The 21,969-nt window shown below is 35.1% G+C and overlaps 1 protein-coding gene across 1 annotated transcript in view; it reads right to left on the reverse strand.

Moving 5' to 3' along the window:
- Window positions 1-21,969, reverse strand: part of LOC149807358 (pikachurin-like) — a 185,328-nt gene that overhangs the window by 50,596 nt on the left and 112,763 nt on the right. Inside the window, exons 5-9 of the mRNA XM_089965835.1 lie at window positions 20,005-20,149; window positions 16,595-16,790; window positions 12,643-12,768; window positions 10,285-10,522; window positions 5,524-5,761 (exon numbers count right to left, since the gene is read on the reverse strand). Coding sequence (XP_089821961.1) covers window positions 5,524-5,761; window positions 10,285-10,522; window positions 12,643-12,768; window positions 16,595-16,790; window positions 20,005-20,149 — 943 coding nt within the window. The remainder of the gene's footprint in view (window positions 1-5,523; window positions 5,762-10,284; window positions 10,523-12,642; window positions 12,769-16,594; window positions 16,791-20,004; window positions 20,150-21,969) is intronic.

Consider the following 21,969-nt stretch of genomic DNA (forward strand, 5'->3'; position numbering starts at 1 on the left):
AATTAGAAGAACTATTGGTTGCCATTGAGTTTAATTTTTACATTCTTTATAACACTGACATAGCTCTTGTTTGTCCATCAGAGTGAGTCTGAATTTTGTCAATCAAAGGAAGGTCTTTTTCAAAACACTAATCTAGGCATCACACACTTTCTTACACTTGGCTACTGTCCCATCCAAACTATCAGTTCTAGCAACTTTAGTACTCTCCTGATCTCGTTACAATCTTCGTCAGTTTGCCATTGAACCTTAAAATACTCATTGAAGCTTAAGTCTCAACATCTCATGACTCCGAGGTATCACGTGCACTGCTTATTCCACTTCACTTGGAAATGAACACAATAATGAAAGCTAAAGTTGTTTATTTGATATACTGTTATAAATAACCACAAGTACATCTCTGGATCTTTCTGCCTCTGAATTCAAGCACTGTAAACATCAGTAGATTTTCCCACCCAGCTGCCAGTCAAAGCCTTTGATCCTGCCACCCAGCTATTGCAGCATGTTCTTTTGATGTACTCTTATAATGGTGACATGTGCATGGGGGGATGGGGGGCTTACAGCCACTAAATTCTGTCATTGTAAATATCAGCACAGCTAATTGATCAGCACATTTTCCCACTAAGCAGGTGGCTGAAGCAGGACTAGCAAGTCTTTGAATTTTGCAGCTTAGCTATTACATGTGTACGGAGTACTCTCACCTAAGTGATTTTCTGCAACCCCAATAAAAAATTAGCATCCAAATATGCGTGATTACGCATTTCCAAGACCTTTGAGTTTTCACTAACATAAACTCTGCCAAAGATTCACTTCCTTGAATCAGTGCTTTGCTGCCTCTTATGCCAGATTTTTTCTCTTCCATAATGCTGTATTAGGGTTTTAAGTCCAACATTCCCATAGTCTGCTTGTTCAGACATGGGTATCTTGAATAAATATAACTGGCATATTGTCCATCCACAAGAGTCTGATGTTTTATCAATAAAGTATGGAGAAATCTCTGAACAACATGAAATCATCTTATCAGTAATATAAATGAACACTTATATTACCGATAAGGTAATTTCATGTTTGTCATGTTTACCCCGACCCAGAGTAGCCCAGGAAACATGTATAATCAAGGTAATTCTGACAAGCCATTGTTTGATGTTAAACATTGCCGAAGGCTAGCACTAATCCATTGCGTAAGATTGTTGTGGTTAGAAGTGGAGAGCCGGACCTCGGAGTTGCGAAGCCACAGATAGCCAATTATCACCTAGGTGTGGAAATGTTTGTCCAAGATCAAAAGAAGTTGCCTGAAGAAGTGGGAGTGTCTTAACTTCTTTTCCCTGCATACAGACAGACAGGTTGAACTGGCCGCTAAGACAATTGGACAGGGTCACAGTGCCACCCAATCAGAATCAAGATAGAGGAGAGACCCTGATTTGGGTAGAATGACATCTCCGCATCTTCTGGCAAGAATTAGTTCGCTGAGAGAAATTACCCAGAGAAGAGGTTAGCGTAACTCCGAATAGCCATTCGCCATTGGCGGGAAAATCTTAGAGCAGGAAATTCTAAGTACAGAGAGCTTCAAATAAGGTCAGTGGGATATTTGTTCGGTCTTTGTGGAATGCAAGTGCATTTTAATTGTAGGTCATATGTATACTTTATTATTACTAGAATCGTAGTACGAAGAATTACTTTGTTTTGTTAATATGTTTGCATATTTTGAAGAAATGAGTTGATATTTGTAAAGAATTATATAGCTTGCTAGCCGTCGTAAGAGTTAATATTGTAATTCGCTATGTGGGTATTTTATAGTAGACTGAAACATGTGTTCATATGATTATAGATTTTGCCATTGTTGAATATTTGTAATGTACAGACATGCATCTGATTGTTGTCAGATTGTAGTACCATGAGATTAAATATATATGTGTATATACTGATGTGACGCAATGTATTGATGTCTGTATGACATTTCGCTGATACCATGTTATTACGCTATTGTTTACCCTGCAAGAAGTGTGTGGGAATTTCAATGTGTACGCATGCGTGACAGAAACCGTGATGGCCTTACCTGATGATTAATTGTTGATATAGTGTCAGGTGAGATTCGATAAAACATGTTAACGCCTTGTGGTTTTTCACAGGAAGCTTTGAGGGACAGACCAGTTACAGTTTGGTCCCGTAGTCTCAGATAGAGAGACGGAGGAAAGGAGAAGAAAGGAGAGAAGTCAGGAAGCTTTGAGGGACAGACCAGTTACAGTTTGGTCCCGTAGTCTCAGATAGAGGGACGGAGGAAAGGAGAAGAAAGGAGAGAAGTCAGGAGAAGTTGAAGTCTGGGAGCGAAATTGGAGGAGGAGATAGTAGAGAGGGAAACGGAGACGGAGGAGGATTCAAGAAACGGAAAGAAGGAAGGAATCAGCAGGAAAGAAATAGATGAGTAGATGCAAGGACAGGGGGAAAATCGAACTCACACTGTAAATCACGGGATGAATTAGGCTGTTACTTGGTCGAGGGAAAGACGAGTGATTGGAAGTTATCGTTGTTTTTAAATTATCAAATTTATTAAATTGTTAGTGATTGAATTTCATCTTCGTGTTCTCTATAATTTAACCGTTGGCATAGCTGACTGGAGGCTCAGAGCTGTAAATCTACCTCGTCACTAATTTAACTTTCTAACCTCATGAGCCAGGGTGGAACTTCCATCATAATTTAATTAAATTATATTGGAAGAACCCCACCCCAATGCGTGCAAATGTCACAATGTTGTCAGAGATTTTGCCGTGCTTTATTGATAAAACATGAGACTCCTGTGGTCCATCCAACAGGTACATCGGATTCGCACTCAACATCAATTCTGGGCTCAAAATCACACACTGGTATTTCCAGTGACATTTTCCCAATGTCCAACAGACCGATATACATGAAATTCATTGTTATCATAGCTATCACCAGCCAGTATTTGCTGACTATAAACATCGTCCGAAGACAAACCCTGTTCTGATTCAGCCATTTTAGTTTTCTGTGTGGCCTTTATTCGAAACACACATCTGTAAAACTTCCATGATGAAAGTAAGGTTAAAACTACCATAAAATGCTTGTTCCAGGGCCAATGATCCAATCAAATTTAGTTTAACAGCCATTTATGTTGAACCAAAGTATCCAGCTATCTGGATGTCACATCAAGTGCTGTGAGACCACTACTAGCAGTGCGAATTAATTGTGATATGCACTTTTAAAGTATAAAGTTTAATAAAAATTGCATACTGCGCAAAACACGTTTTATATCTGCGACACTGACATAATTTGTGGAAAGATATTGCTTTAAAAGAACGTGAATTTGTACAAATTATGTGCACTCACGTGTACTGGCATCATTTTCTGACCCAATGTTTTATTCATGTTAGACCACTAGGAGGGGGTTAGATGCGATTTTAAATAAATATTCGTTGTTTTTTTTCTTCTAATAACTCCGCCAGCTATTTCTCATTTTGTTAGCAAAACCCACAGAAGTGATTTTCCGAACCAACCTTCCACTGTCAGAGTCAAAATAGTTTGAAACACAACCTCCTACAGAAGATTTTCTGAAGTGCTGTTCCGGGGAGGGGGAGAGGGAGGGGGAAAATGTATGTTTTACTGTGTTATGTATATCTGACTTAATTCGTATTTAATTTAATTGTTTGTCAGTTTTAAACTTTTTATTCTATTATATGCTATTATAATGTAAATTTATTCACTGGAGATTATATTTTTCCAGAAAATCAGCTGACCTGAATCATTCTTTCGTAAACACCAGGTGTTGACCTAGATCCTGACCTTGATTCAAAATTAGTAGCAACCATGTAAATAAGTTCTATTTTTATTTTAAAATGATTGGTTGTTGTCAAGGTCATAATTTAAGATGTAAACAATTTATTGTTTTTTTATTCTCTGATTTAAATTATTGGTCTAATCAAGGCCATATTCTGTGTACATGATATTTTTATATGTAAACACGGTCACATGGCCCTGTGTTTTGCAATTCTGGTTTTTTCATTACTGCGCATTTGTTAGTTTTAATAGAGATGTGTAGAGAGAGATTTCTCAGTTTTGGGCTTTTTGCACTTGTGTCAAGTTATTCTGTTGTAGCCAGATTTTGAACTATAATTTTCTTCAGATCAGCTGGATTTCAAAAGGATTAATTTTTTTTTCTCTGGAAATATTTTGAGGAGTACTCACACAGAAATTTTGGAAAGACATTGCTTACAAATTTAATTTGGATTTCCAACATTGGAGTGTCATTATTTGTATTTCTACAAGGAACTGTTAAAAAAAACACCACAATACAGACTAAAGCATATGTCATCATCATCCATCTTGGATTTTCCATCAGGATTCGAACTTGAAATTATTAGAACATTTATTTCTAGGACTTTTGCAATTTAATTCGTGGATTATTTTTGGATTATTCTTGGATTATTTTTGGATTTGATTCTTGAAACCGTAAATTCTTCTCCTTTTTCATTTTTACAGAATTTTTCCAGGGAAATAAATTATTTGTTAAGTTCTAAAGCTTGTTGTTTTCACTCTTACTGTGTTACTGTTTATTGGAGCCTAAACACGTAACAACTGGAACAGCCCTTATTATATTCTTCTTAAACACTTTATTTTAATCAGATTTCATCATGCACTTCACAGAAGACCTGCACTTTCATTGGCAATAAATTAAGCAAAATACCAGATCACCTAATTAACTGGCACATGTTTTTCTCCATATCAAACCCTCAATGGTCATATTTATGACGACTTGCATCCAGAGTTTGATCAAAATGCATTCAGAAACAATCCCCCTTAGGCAATCAGATGTTGGACCACCTCCAATATTTAAAGTTTCATCAAAATCACCTATAAAATATTTAGAAATGAGTCTCATAATTGACTTCTGAAATCTTGATTTTATAAACCTGTTAAAAATGAAAGCCTATAGTTTACACATTAAACCCAACATAAAGCACATCTGACTCATCAGAATCTGCAAATATCACTCACTAGCAAATTTACTAAAGATTTTGATGCTACCAGCTTACATATAAAGTTTAATCAAAACCATTTCATAACAACAGCCTCTAGGATGGTATTAAGGTCTGCAAATTATAAGCTTGTCCAGTCACTCCAGTTAATAAAGCGGAGCTGTGAATGTTGTTGTTGTTGTTGTTGTGGGGTTTAACGCCATTTTTCAGCACATGATAGGCTATGTATGGCGGCCAGTATTAATGGTGGAGGAAGAACCCGGGCAAACCCCATGAAGAACCACCGACCCACGAGAAGCTACTGGCAAGCTTTCTCACATACCCACATTGCCCGAATCCTAGACTCCAACCCACGCAGACAAAGGTGAGATGGCAGTGATCCGTAACGGAGAGCGCTTTAGACCATTTGGCCACTTGGGGCCCCGAGCTGTGAATGCATCTATCATATCAAAGTACTTTTTGAAAAAAAAAGCCCTTGCATTCATTATGCATTTCAAATTACTGTCATTATGTTTGTTTCTGTGTATGTATTTACCTTCTGGATGCATCCTCTGAAAGACTGGGTAATGTTTGCATATTTTGAAGTCACATCAAAATTACTATGTCCACCAATGAAGAGATTCAAGGTCAAGGTCAACTGTGTAAAGGCACCTTGAGAATGACTTATGGTTACTAGGTTCCCAATGTCCTGGAAAATTTCCATGACACCCTCTAGGCCCGTCCTCGACACTTTAACCCAATGCCACTGGTTCAAAGTCAAAGGCTCTGCTGACCTGAAATGATGACAACTTTTCAACATCGTCAAATAATTTACATGATTGTATTAAAGCCTTCATGGTTTCTTGTGATAAAAAATGGGGAAAAAGTTACAATGAATACAATATGCAAGTGCTTTGTCAACATGTGATAGTGCTAAGTCAAACAACTATTAGCCAAGATGGCATATCCAGAGAGAATCCAATCCACACAGCATACTCATCTACAAGTATGAAATGCTACCTACACGGTACAGTGGTCTCTTACTATATCACAGCTTCACATGAAACACAGTTATTGACATGGATCACAGGGTTAAATTGTTTTTTTAAACTATTCCTAAATTTACTTCACTTCATTTTAGGAAGTGTAATCTGACAATAAATACAATTTATTATAATGTGGTTCTACATGTATCATCTCCTAGTTATACTGGATTTCTTGTATTGTACCCCAGCATAAGGCAGCCACTGCTTTCAAACAGTGCACTTGTATACGATTATAGTGAGGGAACAATAATCCAAACATATCACGATAAGCACATTTTATGTACACCAAATGCTTAACAATCTTCTATGTAGATGACTGATGTTTCTTCAGATGAACCATTTTCCTTCTTTCAGTAGCAATGACCTTGACACCAAAATACATTTATCTTCTTTCTGTCAGTGACTTCACATCAAAATATCAACAGATTTCTTCCTTACTGCAAGTGCAAGCCATATACAAAATTTGGCCCAGGTCTGTGATGTTGAACTAATGTTACTGCAAAGAAACTATTTTTCTTCTTTCAGTCAAAAAGACCTTGACACCAAAATACATTTATCTTCTTTCTTTCAGTGACCTTCACACCAAAATATCAACAGTCATCTTCCTTACTGAAAGTGCAAGCCATATACAAAATTTGGTCCAAGTGTGTGATGTTGAACTAATGTTACCGCAAAGAAACTATTTTTCTTCTTTCAGTCAAAAAGACATTGACCTTTGACCTTAAAATCCTTACCCCAAGTGCAAGTGATCCACAAAGCTTGGTTGTCTTATAAGATGCAGAACTAATGTTATTATGGAAATCATTTTGATTCTTTCAGTCAGTGACCTTGACCTTTGACCCTGACAATGACTGAATTCTTCTTTACCCTGAGTGCAAGCCACCCACAAAGTTTCATAACTGTAGATAGCAGACAACTTCATTGTAATGAAACCATTTTTCTTTTTCTTGCTTAGTAACACTGTCTTTGACATTTGAGCTTTTGACAACAAATCCAGGGTTGCATCTAGGATTTGATAAATGTGGGTGTTTGCTCCCACTGAATGTGAAGAAAAAAAAAGGTGGGGGGCCAATGTAGCCGGGGGGCTTCCAGTATGGTGTAAAAAAAAATATTAAAAAAAACCTAAATGTATTCAAAAAAAGCAATAGCAAGTATAAGTGCATTAATGCATATCATGTCTTCTGTATATTATAGTATAACACTTAAACTGAAATCAAAGTCTTATGTTTTCTAATAATAATATTCTATCTACACACTAACCATTAAAGAATCAAACCATACACTGTAAATAGTGTCACTCCTCTGGTCAATCTTAAAAACGTACTATGTACTTCCTGTGTGTCACATGATCAATTCTGACTGGTTACAAATCCATGCTAAGAAAGATCAGTAGAGCACATATTTTCCTTTCAAGGATGACAAAAATAAATTTTTAAGGAAAAATCCAAAGCTCAAAATGAATTAGGGAAAGTATAAATATAGTTTCTACAAGTTAACTTTCTACTGGAACATATATATATATATATATATATATATATATATATATATATATATATATATATATATATATATATATATATATATATATCTGCATCCAGACAGAATGTAATTGTGACTGCATTATTCTGCAAATATGATCACTATTTCCAAAATAGCCTCCTGTCCTTCCTCATCCTCCACTCTACCAATGCCTTGTTAAAGTTGAAGTCTCTCAGAGGAGGTCCTTCAATTGAGATCATCATGAGTCTGTTGAGCACCTTTCTTCTAGATGGCTTCTTCCTGCAATTTGGTTCGATTTTGATTGCTGAATCATCTCTCACAGTCAGCGGTTTGGTATGGCATAACCATGGCCACTGATGCTAACTGAAGAAGGTTTGGAAATGTGTCTGCATGATGTTGATGTACAATCTGCCAGAGTCCGAACATTTTGTCTCTAGGGTACATTTCTCTTTTAATTATAGTCTTAACAAGAAACCACTGTCAAAACATGTTTTGGGTCACACATAAATGACCAGCTTCTTGGCATTTGAAGTATCTGTACTCTCATCAATTAAGATGCTAATGAATGGACTACATTGTACTTTCTGCATTAACTTGTATTCTATCACTGTTTCTATGCAGTCCTGGAAAAAAATATAGCTCGATGATAAATCAAAGCATAAAAGTATTTTATTATCATTATTATTAGCATTTTATTATTACAATGTAAAACAAATATAATATATAAAAAAAACAAAATAAACTGTCCAAAATCAGGTGCAAATTGTGCAAGAACCATAACCTAAGACCATGGAGTGTCTAAGGATGTGGCCTTGTGATAATTCAGTCATTGTAATAAATTCCTTCAAGGTGTTTAAATGCTAAAATAATGTGGCACTACAGTCTCTCTCTGTGTTAATTAAAGCCATTCAATTATAGTAATGAAGTAAGTGATTAAGCCTGTCTGTACACGATGATTTAAAAAACAAAATACACTGGTATTGTATACATCATTGATGGGTCCCTACATATGCACAGCTGTGATATAAGTAGATCAGGGTCAATGTCATTTGTTGCAATGATCATCAGAGCAAATAATAATAATAATAACTTATTTACTAAAGCATTATATAAGTTTCAAGTGATGGGATTTGTCCAACTACTGTACGGTATCATGATGTTGACAGCAACTCCTTACATGCTCAAGAAATTATTCAAACAACAGTGACCGTATCATCATTTCAAACACACGAAAACTTGTTACAGTGCTACTGAAATGTGACCTAGACAGGAAAGAATTTCATGACAAAAGAAACAGGTACCAATAATCCAGACTGATTAAAAAAGAAAAACGTTATCCAACATTAAAAGTTGACACGAAGTTATGACGACTAGCTACCAGATGCAATTTGATTGGCCAATCACGATGCTAGGTGCTATTTTTAGTAACATGGGGATTCCTCAAGACATGCACCAACTGGAACCTAACTGATGATGTTTTGGTTGCTTGTCAGTAAACACCATTTTTCCATCTAAATTTCAAAAGAAAAAATGTAATAAAAATAAAAGAACTTACCTGATATTCCTCTACAGAAGCCCTTGACGAATATGTTGCGTTTCCTCCAACTCTCATGTTGCCAACACCAACACCCAGAAAGTCAACAAAATCCAACAGTGATCCATATTTTACAGAAGCAATATTCTCCTTCGACAAGTAAAAGGCAACTGACATAGCATGAATAATTGATTCAGATTTCTTGCTGATAGCTGAAATGAATGTAGTTTCAAGATTTTCACTTAGTTTCAAATCCTGAATCGCCTCTTTGTGAGCTGGCAATTCAACATGTCAAGGATTGATGTCCTGAAACTAGCATTTTCAAGTGTGAAAGAATTTTTTTGCCAGTTTTTACACACCATCTACAAAGCATCTCATTTTGTTTCATTCATATCCAGCCATGGTCAGTTTTGTTCCCAGTCTGAATTGAAAGAATACTTTATTTTTTTGGCATTAGATGGACCCTTAGTTTTATCGCTGCCATCTTTAAGCACATCATCAGGAGCATTGTCCAATACGGGATTAGCCTGAGGAAGTGTTTGTTCGCTGTCACTGTGCCTATGTGTTACTGCTAAAATAAAAGTGTCTGATTTTTAACTGATTTAGCCATTTAACATGTCCCGCCAAGCCAGCCTCTGTATCAAATGCACTCTTCTGACCTTTGTTATTAACCAATCAGAACTGAACACATGACACACAGAAATATGTGATGTATTTACAACTATACAATAACAACATATTCGCCAAGTGATAACCGTGAATTTTACAGAAGTAAAAATAAAATAATGCATTCTTAACAAAAAAATGCGCACAATTCTTACAATTCTTATTTTTTGCATGATTTTGCCCACATGGGATTAAAAATCTTGCAGAAAATCTTAAATTTGGGGGGATTTGCATGATCATGCATCCTAGATACAACCCTGCAAATCCATCTGGTTCTTCCTTATTCTAACAGCAAGCCATTTACCAAGTTTGGTAACTGATGATGGTGGACAACTTGAGTTACTGTGCAGAAATGAAATTGTTAACATACAGACAGATGAATGAATGAAATCACAGCATAATAAACTCCACTTTTTGGTGGGCAAATACAAATTTAAAAAGGATTAGAATAGATCAACAGCACCAAAATAAAGGCATAATCCATCAGCCTGACTGTTTTTTAAAGGCAAAAATTTTATGTTTTTACAACTCCACTTTCAATCTTAAATATGAGTAAAGAAAATTTAAGTACCTTATTACAGCTGGTCCAGTTCCTAGATCAAACTTAAATTCCAGATAACTTTTCCTCATGGCAAGAGATACAAAATCTCCTTTCCGATCATTGGTGTATCCATTATATAGGATAAGACCATCTGGTCCTGAAGGCTTGAAAACTATTTCTATCTCCAGAAAGGACAGTGCTGAACGACCTATACCTTTGTACTCAAGATAGGAATGACCTCTGAACTCTGGAATATGGACTTGAGTTTCTGGAAATGGACAAGCAACAGAACATTATTTTCATATGCAAGTTTCATTTTTTTTAAATGTCAGAAACGTCTAGCTTTTAATTTCAAATTTAGTGCAGGTAACTTGGTTTGCTAGAATTGTATTAATTAATTGCTTGACTGTCATTCATTAATTCATTCACTGTTTAAATTATTATTCAGTATATCTTTTCCCCTGAGGAGGGTAGGTACAATTATCAATGCATTTTCCAGCTGCCCATATAATGCATCTATTGACATAATGTACTTGCAGTAATCCTTGTCACAGGTGGACAAAAAGAATGAAAGAAATGAATTACCTTGTATAATACGGGGTAAAAAATGTAGATTTCTTGCAGGGGGTGGTGGGAAGGGGTTTATGAGCTTAATTATGTAATATACTTTATTTACCACTAGTACAGTGCACAAATTTTTGTTCCAAACCCTATGCAGCTCAATGGCTTATAGCTGTCTCTCAACTTGATGTAATTCCTGGAAATGCTTTTTTCCATTTCACATGATGATGGCAACCATATTTCCCACCATGAGTCATACTCAAAATGGTATGTGATGTCCAATAAACATAATTGTGTCCCTTCCAGCTTTTATTCACAAGAATCTGAATATTCCTTTTTATTTTTCCCATGTTGATTATTAACATTTTTCAAGAGGCTTATTTTCCCTTTCGTTTTAAACATGCATCGCTTGCTGGACGCCATTTAAAAACAAAATTATATGATCAACAGTTTGATCATGCAGACGTTTCACATGAACAAACAGGTGTAGATTAAAGCATCTGCTGTGCTGCTGTAAAATTAGTCTGGTTCCCTGATCAATTTCACTAATTCTAATATGAAACCCTGATCCAACTCAAACACAGACAAACAAATTTTCCAGATTTTTTGGCAATGATCATTTTCTCATAGTTTTTGCTTTTATGCCGAAAGTCTGTATTTTAAGGGTAATTTTTCGTGAGACTTGTGGCAAAAAAAAGGAGGTGGAATAAAAGAAAAGTTAAAAGGCACAAAAATCGAACTAACTTAAAATCTAGTAGCCTTGGTCGTATGTCAGGTGAACTCACTTCATTTGATCAATCGAACACTGTAATAAATGTTATTGTGTATGTAACAGAAACTACCTTATATTAACCGACTCTTTCATAACTGTGATTAAAGTTAACAAGGCAGCAAAGAGAAAAGAATACTTCGTAAAATAAAGAGCTTGATTTCACAGATATGGACCATTGTGGGCAAGCGAGTTTCAGAGAATTCTTGAACTGGCATTTAGAGATATCCTCAGGGATGACAAGAAATTTCATTATTACTTCCAAAGAAATCACGACATTAACATTGTACTAATTGAACAATAAAAAAATTGAGTTTCGACATAGACGTGTCATGAAATAAATGTTGTGTGTTGTTGAAAAAAAAGGAATCTTGTTTGGTGAGTTATCAACAGTTAGTCTCGTTTCCAAATATGTGGACTACTGATTTGGCAAGATACTATTAAATACCACTATGGGAACCAGACTCATCAAGAAAACAAAAAGCAGTGACATAACGTAATACACAGATTTTTCGCGTACACGTGATAATTGTTCAAACCAGGTGGAACGATCTTTCATATGCTGGATATTTTGAGAAAAAAATGTTATTTAAATATTTAAACAGAATAATGAACAACTTCATTTGAAAATCGAATTATTAAAAATTATTACTGATGTGGTTGTAAAATGAGGATTCAGTCATTAAACAGCCCAGTTCCCTAATGCCCCCCCCGCCCCCCCCCCCCGTTTTTCTTGATGTCAAAGCAATTTTTTTTCAATTTTTGGAGGTCCCTTGGTAACTCGCGTCTCACTTACAGTGCGGTGTATCACTTACAGTGCAGTTATGTTTGTGGACCCCGTTGTGAGCGAGTTATCGAGGGAGAGGGGTGTGTGTGTGTGTGTATATATGTATGTATGTATGTATGTATGTGTGTGTGTGTGTGTGTGTGTGTGTGTGTATATATATATATTATATATATATATATATATATATATATATGTATGAATGTATGTATATATATGACATTCCCTTCTCCCTTTGAATTCACTGTTGGGGTTTTTTGTTACTGGGACTTACTGTGCTGGCAGTTTTCTCCACCTGTTCCAAGAGGACAAAGACAGACATAGCTGTCAGCTGACTTGATCATACATGTCCCTCCATTTTGACATGTCACATAATTACATACACCTTCACTGCATTCCCCTGAAGAAGAAACAATCGTCCTTGAACAATAGTCTGTTAAATGGACTGGTACTCTACTACCACAAAAGGGTTTCCAGGAATCTAAGATAAGTCCATTTTATTTGTTGTTTCATTCTTTGTAACTGATGAGTAGTAAAACCATCTGATATTTTTGAGAAACTCCAACATAGCATTTGGTACCAAACATATTGTATGTGTTTGAGTTAACATGTTCACAAGGTATCTGTTGAGTGCAGTGTGAAATATTTTGTCATGGCATTTGACCTCAACCCTGATATCAATAAGAATATCATCCAACCTATCTCAGCCAAAGTCAAAACATTCCAATAAGCTAAGTTTGGTTAAATCTATATTATTCTTGAAGCAAAATAAAATGAAAAGAAAAACAAGTTAATTAAGTGGTGTCACTTAAGGTTTCTTCAGATTTATCCACAAACCAATAAATTTATGTTTATTTGTGTAATCAAGCACACAACTAAATACAGCAAAAAACTGGAACTCAATGTCATAGAGCTAAAAATTAACTTATTTTATTGCAACTCAATGCAAAGTTAAAATTCACTTGCTTATGAATGAATAAGTTCAATAAAGTATAAAAATGCCGCAGTTACTGTAGACATTTTGAAGCCAAAATCAATTAGGTCTGTTATTAGACCTCCTCAATGCACATGTATGCTGATGGTGAGCTATAGTTTATTGAAAATCCATGTCTATGCCACAATTTATATGAAAAGGGTAGTGATAACAAGATTTTTCAAAATGGCTATGCCACCATTCTTGTGATAGGGATAGTGATAACTAGATTTTTTACATGGTTATGCCACCATTCTTGTGATAGAGGTAGTGATAACTAGATCTTTTACATGGTTATGCCACCATTCTTGTGATAAAGGTAGTGATTACTAGATTTTTTACATGGTTATGCCACCATTCTTGTGAAAGAGGTAGTGATAACTAGACATTTTACATGGTTATCCACCATTCTTGTGATAGGGGTAGTGATAACTAGATTTTTTACATGGTTATGCGACCACTCTTGTGATAAGGGTAGTGATAACTAGATTTTTTTTTTACATGGCTATGCCACCATTCTTGTGATATGGATAGTGGCAATAATACAATGAACAGCAAATGACAGGCTATTGCAGAGGCTCTTCTGATCCATGAAAGTAGAGCTAAACATTTCAAGTGCATTGCTGTGAAGCAATTGAGATATATAGTGATGAATGAAAAGTCCAAGTTTTCATTTGTATAATGGAAGAGAACTGTCTTTTTTAAGACATTCTGAAATTCTGCTCCACCAGTCTCAAGTATAACAAGAAATTTTGACAAACTGATTAGTTATCTCAAGACTGGATACAAAGTCATGGTACCAAAGTTGTCAGTACCATATTTTTCCCCATCATTAGACCAGATGCAGCCTAATAAATTTGTCAAAAAGAATGGGATTGTTGTTAAAAAAATAATAATATCCTTTATAATCAGACAATAGTATTTTATGTAAATATTTATTATGATGTATTCCTCATCTAATTTTTAACTCTTAAAAACAAAACATCATCAGCACTGCCATCTCAAATGCCACTGAATAAGTGATAAAACCAGGGGACCAGCTTAATCAATTCAAACGATATTTCTCCCATGATAAAACTTAGAACCCAACATAATCAATCTCTAAAATTGTTGGGACTTGCATTATTATCTAACAATATATCATCTGACAATATCTGCCAATACTGAAAGCAAATTGTGATGAGAGTTGTGGTGGTGGGTTTGTGAGGGGGGATTATCATTGAGCATGGCCTTATCATCAGACAAATATGATATGTCTTGTCCATTTGGTAACACTGATGAGATAATGAATTCATTTTACAAACTGCTCACAAATTATATAACCCACATGATCTTAGCATAAATGAAAACCACAAAAACTAAGATAAATGTATCATTTTGGTCATGACATCACTATCTAGAACAAAACATCAACTTACAAGTTACATATCAGTTACAAGAAAGACAGTATAAAAGTGTTACTCAGCAACTAAATTATCACAGGGTTTCAATACACATCAGCAAAGTCATGGCAAAACTATCATAATTAAGTTTAGGTACTTTGAAAAAAGCTCACATACAAAAAAGATAAAGTTAAAGAAGGATAAAATGCTTACATAACAAAGTCCAATTATTTTTTATACAAACCACTCTTTAGAAAGAAGACCAAGACCTCTGCTGGAAAATCATTAATGGACACAACCCAATGAAAATGTTTGCCTTTGCCTTTCACAATGCATACAGCTGTGTGTATTGGACCTATTCTACATCCCATAGCTCACAGGGGATCAGTATCTGTAACTAACATAAGCAAACGTCGTGGCTTCTAATGTCTTAAAAATGTACCATTATTTAGAAGATGTAGAAGTTGCCTCTTCTCACAGTTCTTGTACATGCACTCATTTTAAGCATATCAAAAACATCAAAAGTAAAATTACCATACTAAATTCACAAAATACTGACTTCAACCATGTCCCCACCATCACCAAAACTCAAGGCATTGCAAAACTTCTATCTAAAACTCTAATATATAAAATAATATAAGATGAGAAACAATCACTGCCTTGTCCCCTGAGCAGACCCCTCTTCCTGAGACTTCACTTATCCCTGCTCTTTACTGTTTGGCTTCAAGTCTAAAGTTTCAGCCTTTTGGGTAGGTTAATGTGGGTAAAAGCTGTGCCAGGGGCAAATGTCAGCTGTGTATGTGTATTTGTCTTATCATGCCTATATGGTTATTGGGTGGGGATCTTGACAAGTTTTTAAGCTATGACCAGGGGCTAAGTTCCTGGGAGAATAGATGGACCATACGGCCAGTTTCAGTTGCAAGAATAAATTTGTATTCTCATGCCTAGTAAGTGAAAATATAGTTTTAAGCAAGTTAGGACCCAGTGGTCAAATCACTTGTCTGGACCATGGAATCAAAGTGAGCTGCATGAAGGAATTTGTTATTCACTTTCCAGTAAGTCTATATATGGTTACATATATATGGTCTCAATAATTTCCTATCTATGACCAAAAGTCCAAGTCCTTGGGGATACAGGCAGACCTGGGGTCAATGCCAGAAACATGTATAAATTTGTAAACTTTTTCAACAGCCAAGTGTGTATATGGTAGTGATTTAATTAGCCACAATTGTTTTTGTTTAGATTTGTCCCTTGGGTCAGTTTTTAAGGATTTAATACAATATCTTTACTTGTAACACATGTGACATTTTAAATTTACTTTAATCAAGTTCATCATGATATGTGAGGCAAGACAACTCCTGCATTTTCCAACCCATCCCCAAATACCTACACAAATTAAAATGTGATTCAGCCAGCCTGATTCCCAGAAAATCACCATATAAACCTCGCAGAACAAAAACAAAATTCCAAGCTTTTATACTCCCTAAATCATGCATATGACTTACAGATTTATTAATCTCAAAAGCATGCAAGTTGGATGTAAGACTAACTGTTAATAAGAATTGCAAAGATTCATGTTATTCCTTGTCAACCCATGTTGTTGTACATCTGAAAGACCAAATTCAAGCCTTGATTTTGATCCTGGGGTCCATAAGCAGTACCATGGAATCATGCTATAATGAAAGTCATGTCAATAAGGAAAAGCTGACTTTCTCATAATTATTAAAATCTGTAACACCAAATCATAATAATGTTGACATCACAACCAAATTTTGATGCAATCAGTTGATGTTGAAAAGTGATATCTGTATTGTGTCAATGAAGGTCAGGCAAAGAAAACAATTTCTGCCATGTAATACTGTGCAACTTACCAACATTGAGTCCAAACTGTGTATCCCCTATGATTCCATTATCCCCCCTTATGTCGTACATATGGTCATTAATAATCAACTGCTCCATACAGCCAACAAATCCCTTTCCTGTACCCAGTCTGTCATGAATCAGTGACATCTTGTCATACCCACCCATATACAGGTGCTGTCTTAATGTGATCCTGGTAAAATTGCCCTGGAAAAATAAAACTGAGGATTTAAGACAGTGAAAAGTTTTATGAAATGATGTTTCCATGGAACATGGTATCTCATGCTATTATGTACTACATGACACACAACTTTCAAATTTCTTTAACACAGATTCTTAACTTTAATTCCACCAATGCCTGATAAACAGTTATATCTATTCCCATCAAAGTGAAAGAAAACTAATACAGATTTGCAATCAATTCCTTCCTTTTCTTGTTTTGGTGTAGTTATTACATCTGTTGTCAAATGACAGGTTAATGATATGACAAAATGGTTAAGATAAACTTAAATGACACCTCAGGATGAATTTCATGTTTATACCTTAACTAAATGAATAATGTGAACAATGGAAGAATAATTAATTACCCTTTTCTCTATCAAGCTGCATTACTTGTTTTTACTAGCCAAGCCATGAAAAAGATTGTGCCCAGGGTGTCTCAGTGGTCTAAAGTGCTCACCTTTACTGATCACTGCCATCTCACCTGTGTCCACTTGAGTTTGAGTCTCCGGCTTGGCCAATGTGTATATGCGAGAAAGCTTGCCAGTAGCTTCTACTGGGTTGGTGGTTCTTACCTGGGTTTTCCTGGGTTCTTCCTGCACCAGTTATACTGGCCACTATCATGTGCTGCAAAATGGTGTTGAACCCAAAACAAAACTAATATAACCATTGTCATTCAGTTGACTCTTTCATTAATTCAATTAGTCTCACTACCTGATACATGCAGTCTCATCAACAAGGAGTCCAGTACAAGAAAGAAAAGATATGAGCAGGTCACATTTAGCTTCAACTTTTCAGGCAGAGACTTCAGCTGCAACCATAGTCAGGTCTTGCTTTGACATCATGCATAATGTAATATTTGTTAATATGAACATTAAATTAGGTATCAAATTTAGGTTACATAATATAATGACACTGGCAATATTCCTATATGATGAGATAATGCATGCTTTTGATCATAACCGTTATTCATATCCACTTGTTGAGATGTTTTTGTAGGACCTTTTATGGACTCTGCAAGTTTTTAACAAGCATAAAGCTTGACATTAATGGCTGCCTGATTGCCCTATGCAGATGAAATTAATGTTGATGCAAGTGAAAGCCTATCTGACCAGGTAAGTGAATTTCAGGTTATACCGATTAAAATAGTAAGGGGAAATGTTTTCAGAAACTGTGGTTCAAATGATGTTATAAAGCAAAGTTGTATTACACGCCATTTTGTTGCTATGTTCTTCATAATCATTACAACACTTTTTCCCATTCTTTACTCTACAAGAAAGTCTGCCAGTATTCTTTACATGATCTCAATTTATACTGTAAACATAATACACAGTACACAATATCATAAATCAGTTAACTGTGTCCATCCCATTTCCAACAGACACTTGCCAGTTGGACATATGATATAATTAGCATTAAACATAATTATAGCATTACACTTTTTAAACTTGCTATTTCAATCAAGATCCATAATCTAAACCAACAGATTTTGCAGTCCAAGTGTGAAAGTAGCTCTATTATTCACTGTCGGTCAAACCTCAGTCAACCTTTTATAACACTTAGTTAGACAATTGTTGGACTTTTCAAAAATGTCAGACACAAGTGAAAATTTTCCATTGTTGTTTTTTTCAGGTGGGTTTTCACCATAAAGCATACGACTCAGTGTTGGGGAAAAAGGAAAAGGTAGAGAAATTTCAAATACAGAACATATTTTCTGTCAAAATGGTAAGAATTACTTATGGCTGGAATTTCATGAAGATTACTGACTGTTCTCTTCAGGATGTTATAGTCAAATATTTAACCCTTTAATTATATTTTGGTTTCATTTTCATTTCAATTCCACAAATATCTATGTATCAGTTATTTTTATTTTACAATAATTTCAACATGCTTACATTTTTGTTTCTGCACTGAAATGTATGTCGATCCAGGTATAGTTTTCTGAAATCTGAGCTTGTTGTATTCTACATGTAGTTTTGTTAACATTTCTTTTAAATGTGACTTCATTATTAACTCCCAAATGTATCAGTAAAAAAATTTATTATTTCTTTTCTTTCAAAAATTTTGATTGCCCCCAAAAAGCCTGGAAAAGTAATGAATTAGTCAGGGCAACTAGGTTCTGTCAGAACTTGTGCCACTGGGCAAATGATCTAAAAACTCCATGTTCAGCACTGATGTATGCAGGCAAGAATAATATCTTTGATCATGATATGATCATGCATCATATATTGCCCTGACAAATGTATCCAATATACTCACTTATAAGTCAAGTCAAACTGAAAACAACAATGATCTAGATCTTCCATAGCATGATGCTCCTGTAGATTTAGGGTCTATGTTGTTTGTTCTACTAATTACTCCTACCAAACTGCACAGACCCAGATCACAGTATGCGATGGCAGAACTGGGTCTGTGCACCTTGCAGTTGGACTTGTATTATAAATGAGTATATATGGTACATATAAAGTTAAATAATGTATTTAGCAGAAAGTCTAAAAACAAACCCATTAGAATGTCAGAGAGGTAGATCTGTGTGTTGGTGAGTAGGGTGAGGGTAATGAACGCTGCCACTGGCTTGTCATTGATTTAAGCATTTCTCTTTCTTTCTGATTATTTTCAGTCTCTTTTCCTGGAGCTGATGCTCTCAAAAGGATGATTGTAATGCTATATCTATTTTGATTATACATGTTACAGCAATGCTTCTCACTCCTTAGATTTAGTGATCCTTTTCCCTTTGTTAGAGATGTTCATTAGTCACTGCCATACAAACAAGAGCCATTCTTTTGTCATCTTTAAAAGGTTTAACAAACAATTCACTGACGTGCCTTCCTATTCCAAATTAAACACATGTTGACCTTTACTCACTGCTTAAAGACATGAATCATACTATCAGTGGTACCACCTCCACTAAACCAAAGAACAGTGTTACCATAATAATAGAACATCATATCCTGGTGACAAATATTTCTTTAAATGATTAATATTAATTTTTCTTATAAATGAAAGGGTGTAGGTTTGAATGTTACATATGGATCAGCCTGGGTTGGTTACCATAATGTGTTCTTGGGCAAGGGACTTAACTCCAAGTGTCTCTGCCCTAAAAACAACCATTACTTGTGGTGATGTACTGTAAAACACCAAATTTAATCAAATGCTTTAATTTTATTTATTATAAAATAATTTTTAAGTGCTTGAAACAAACCTTGGAAAATCCATGAACTGGTCCCATATCATTAAGCCAAAGAGATGCTTTATTTTCAGATCTTGTAACATGGACTGTATTCCAGTTGCCCACTAGGACGTGCTGCTCACTGCGAATTACACCAGTGCCAGTCCCACAGTCAAACCTGAAACAAAAAATATTTGTAAAAAAATGAGAGGAAACATTTCTTCTCACCATTCCTGATCAACGCCAATTATCCAAAGCCAAATATAATCATTCCCGTTTAGTGAGGCAGTTGTAATGTTTAAACGAGGGGCCCGAAGTAATTCATTTTCTGCAGCGATGGTGGAAAAGGTAACTGCATTGTCATAGCAGAAACGGGAAGAAACTTTTGTGCCTGTGTGACAGGCAATGTTTGCCATCTTCTTCTGTTTCACTGAATATTAGCGTACTTCACTTTATGTTTCAATAAATTATATATTTATTTTCTTAACTTCTCCCATTATTAGGATGATATATGTCAATTATTATTTAAGATTTCTAAGTAAAGCTATTTCAAATGGAGAAAAAAATTAATGCACCAGGAGAGATATGAGTTACATCCCTTTTAAGTAGGCTCAGGGGTCATTAAGTATTTACAAAATTTGTCTGCAAAATCGGGCCTAGTTATGGTTCATGTGTCACTGATGTATGTCACAGAAAGCAACTTTTCATTCCCTATTCATCAGAGGCTTCTCAAAAGTGGATTGTCTTTTAATCTTGGTGAACTGAGCAGGTTACTTCAGATATTTACAGTGTTTAGAGCTGTTTTTAAACTTTATTTTTGGCTGAACAAGGAGTCAGTACTGTTTCATAAACACATGTAAGCAATCAATTAACAGTGACATTAGTGTTTTGTCATGATGCAGAAAACTAAAATCATGTTTTTGAGAGTCAATAATGTTTTAATTTATAAAATGGATTGAAGAAAATAACAGCACTGTAGGTCATAGTAATCTTGTGTGCAACTAAGTTTGGCAAGGAACAACATGTACATGTATTTTATGATTTTGTTGAAAAGTGTACTAAACCTAATATACAACTACTACTAGTAATAATAATAATAATAATAATAATAATAATAATAATAATAATAATAATAATAATAATTATTATAAATGGTTGGTATTTGTTCAAAAATCAAAGTCTTAATGGTGAACCTGCATACAGAGGTTTTCCGATGTGTGGCTACGATTGACAGTTTGACCGCAACCAAACTTCCACATCCCCTGATAATTTTTTGAGAATTTTTTTTTGTAAATGGGTCAATGGAAAAATTTTAAACTTTATTGCACATCTGTACCAGCCATATATCTAATCAATGAAGTTTCATTAAAATCCTCCAAGTTGAGTGGGGTGAAGAAATACAAACTTTGTCATGGAAGGCTGGAGAGAAAATTATATGCTACAAAGAACATTATGCATGATAATGGACATAACTGAGACTACTATGCCTTACTTTTTTTTGCAATCACTGCAGGTATGATTTGCATTCACAATCCTCAGTCTCCCCTTTTGCCCAACCTGTACTAGATTCATGGGTTAAATGTATGGAAGGGAAAGTTGTCTGGTTTTAATAGACGTATTAGAGAAAATCCTGAGCAACAGATATTAAAGGTAAAATGATTAGATACAATTCTGCATTTACTTTTATTTTCAATGACTCTGTTACAAAGGGGTGTAGACTGGGTGACTGAAAGCTTTAATTCTATATGAACTACTATTTACATCATTTGGCAGGCAAATCTAGTTATATAAAACATTCACATTACGCCTAAATTTGAAGTCTGACAACTATGAATTGCCTATAATTTGCATGCAAACACATTTTGAACTTTATTAAATCGAAAGCTTACTCTTTGAGTTTTTTATAATGTGTTACTTGCATACAAAGTTACTTGTACTATGAAATATGTTTTTATAGATTACTTCAAAATTTGTATTCCCCATGCTTTTTATGCACAG

This window comes from Sinohyriopsis cumingii, chromosome 1, assembly GCF_028554795.1.
Source record: "Sinohyriopsis cumingii isolate HCF-2022 chromosome 1, ASM2855479v2, whole genome shotgun sequence".
Lineage (NCBI taxonomy): Eukaryota > Metazoa > Mollusca > Bivalvia > Unionida > Unionidae > Sinohyriopsis > Sinohyriopsis cumingii.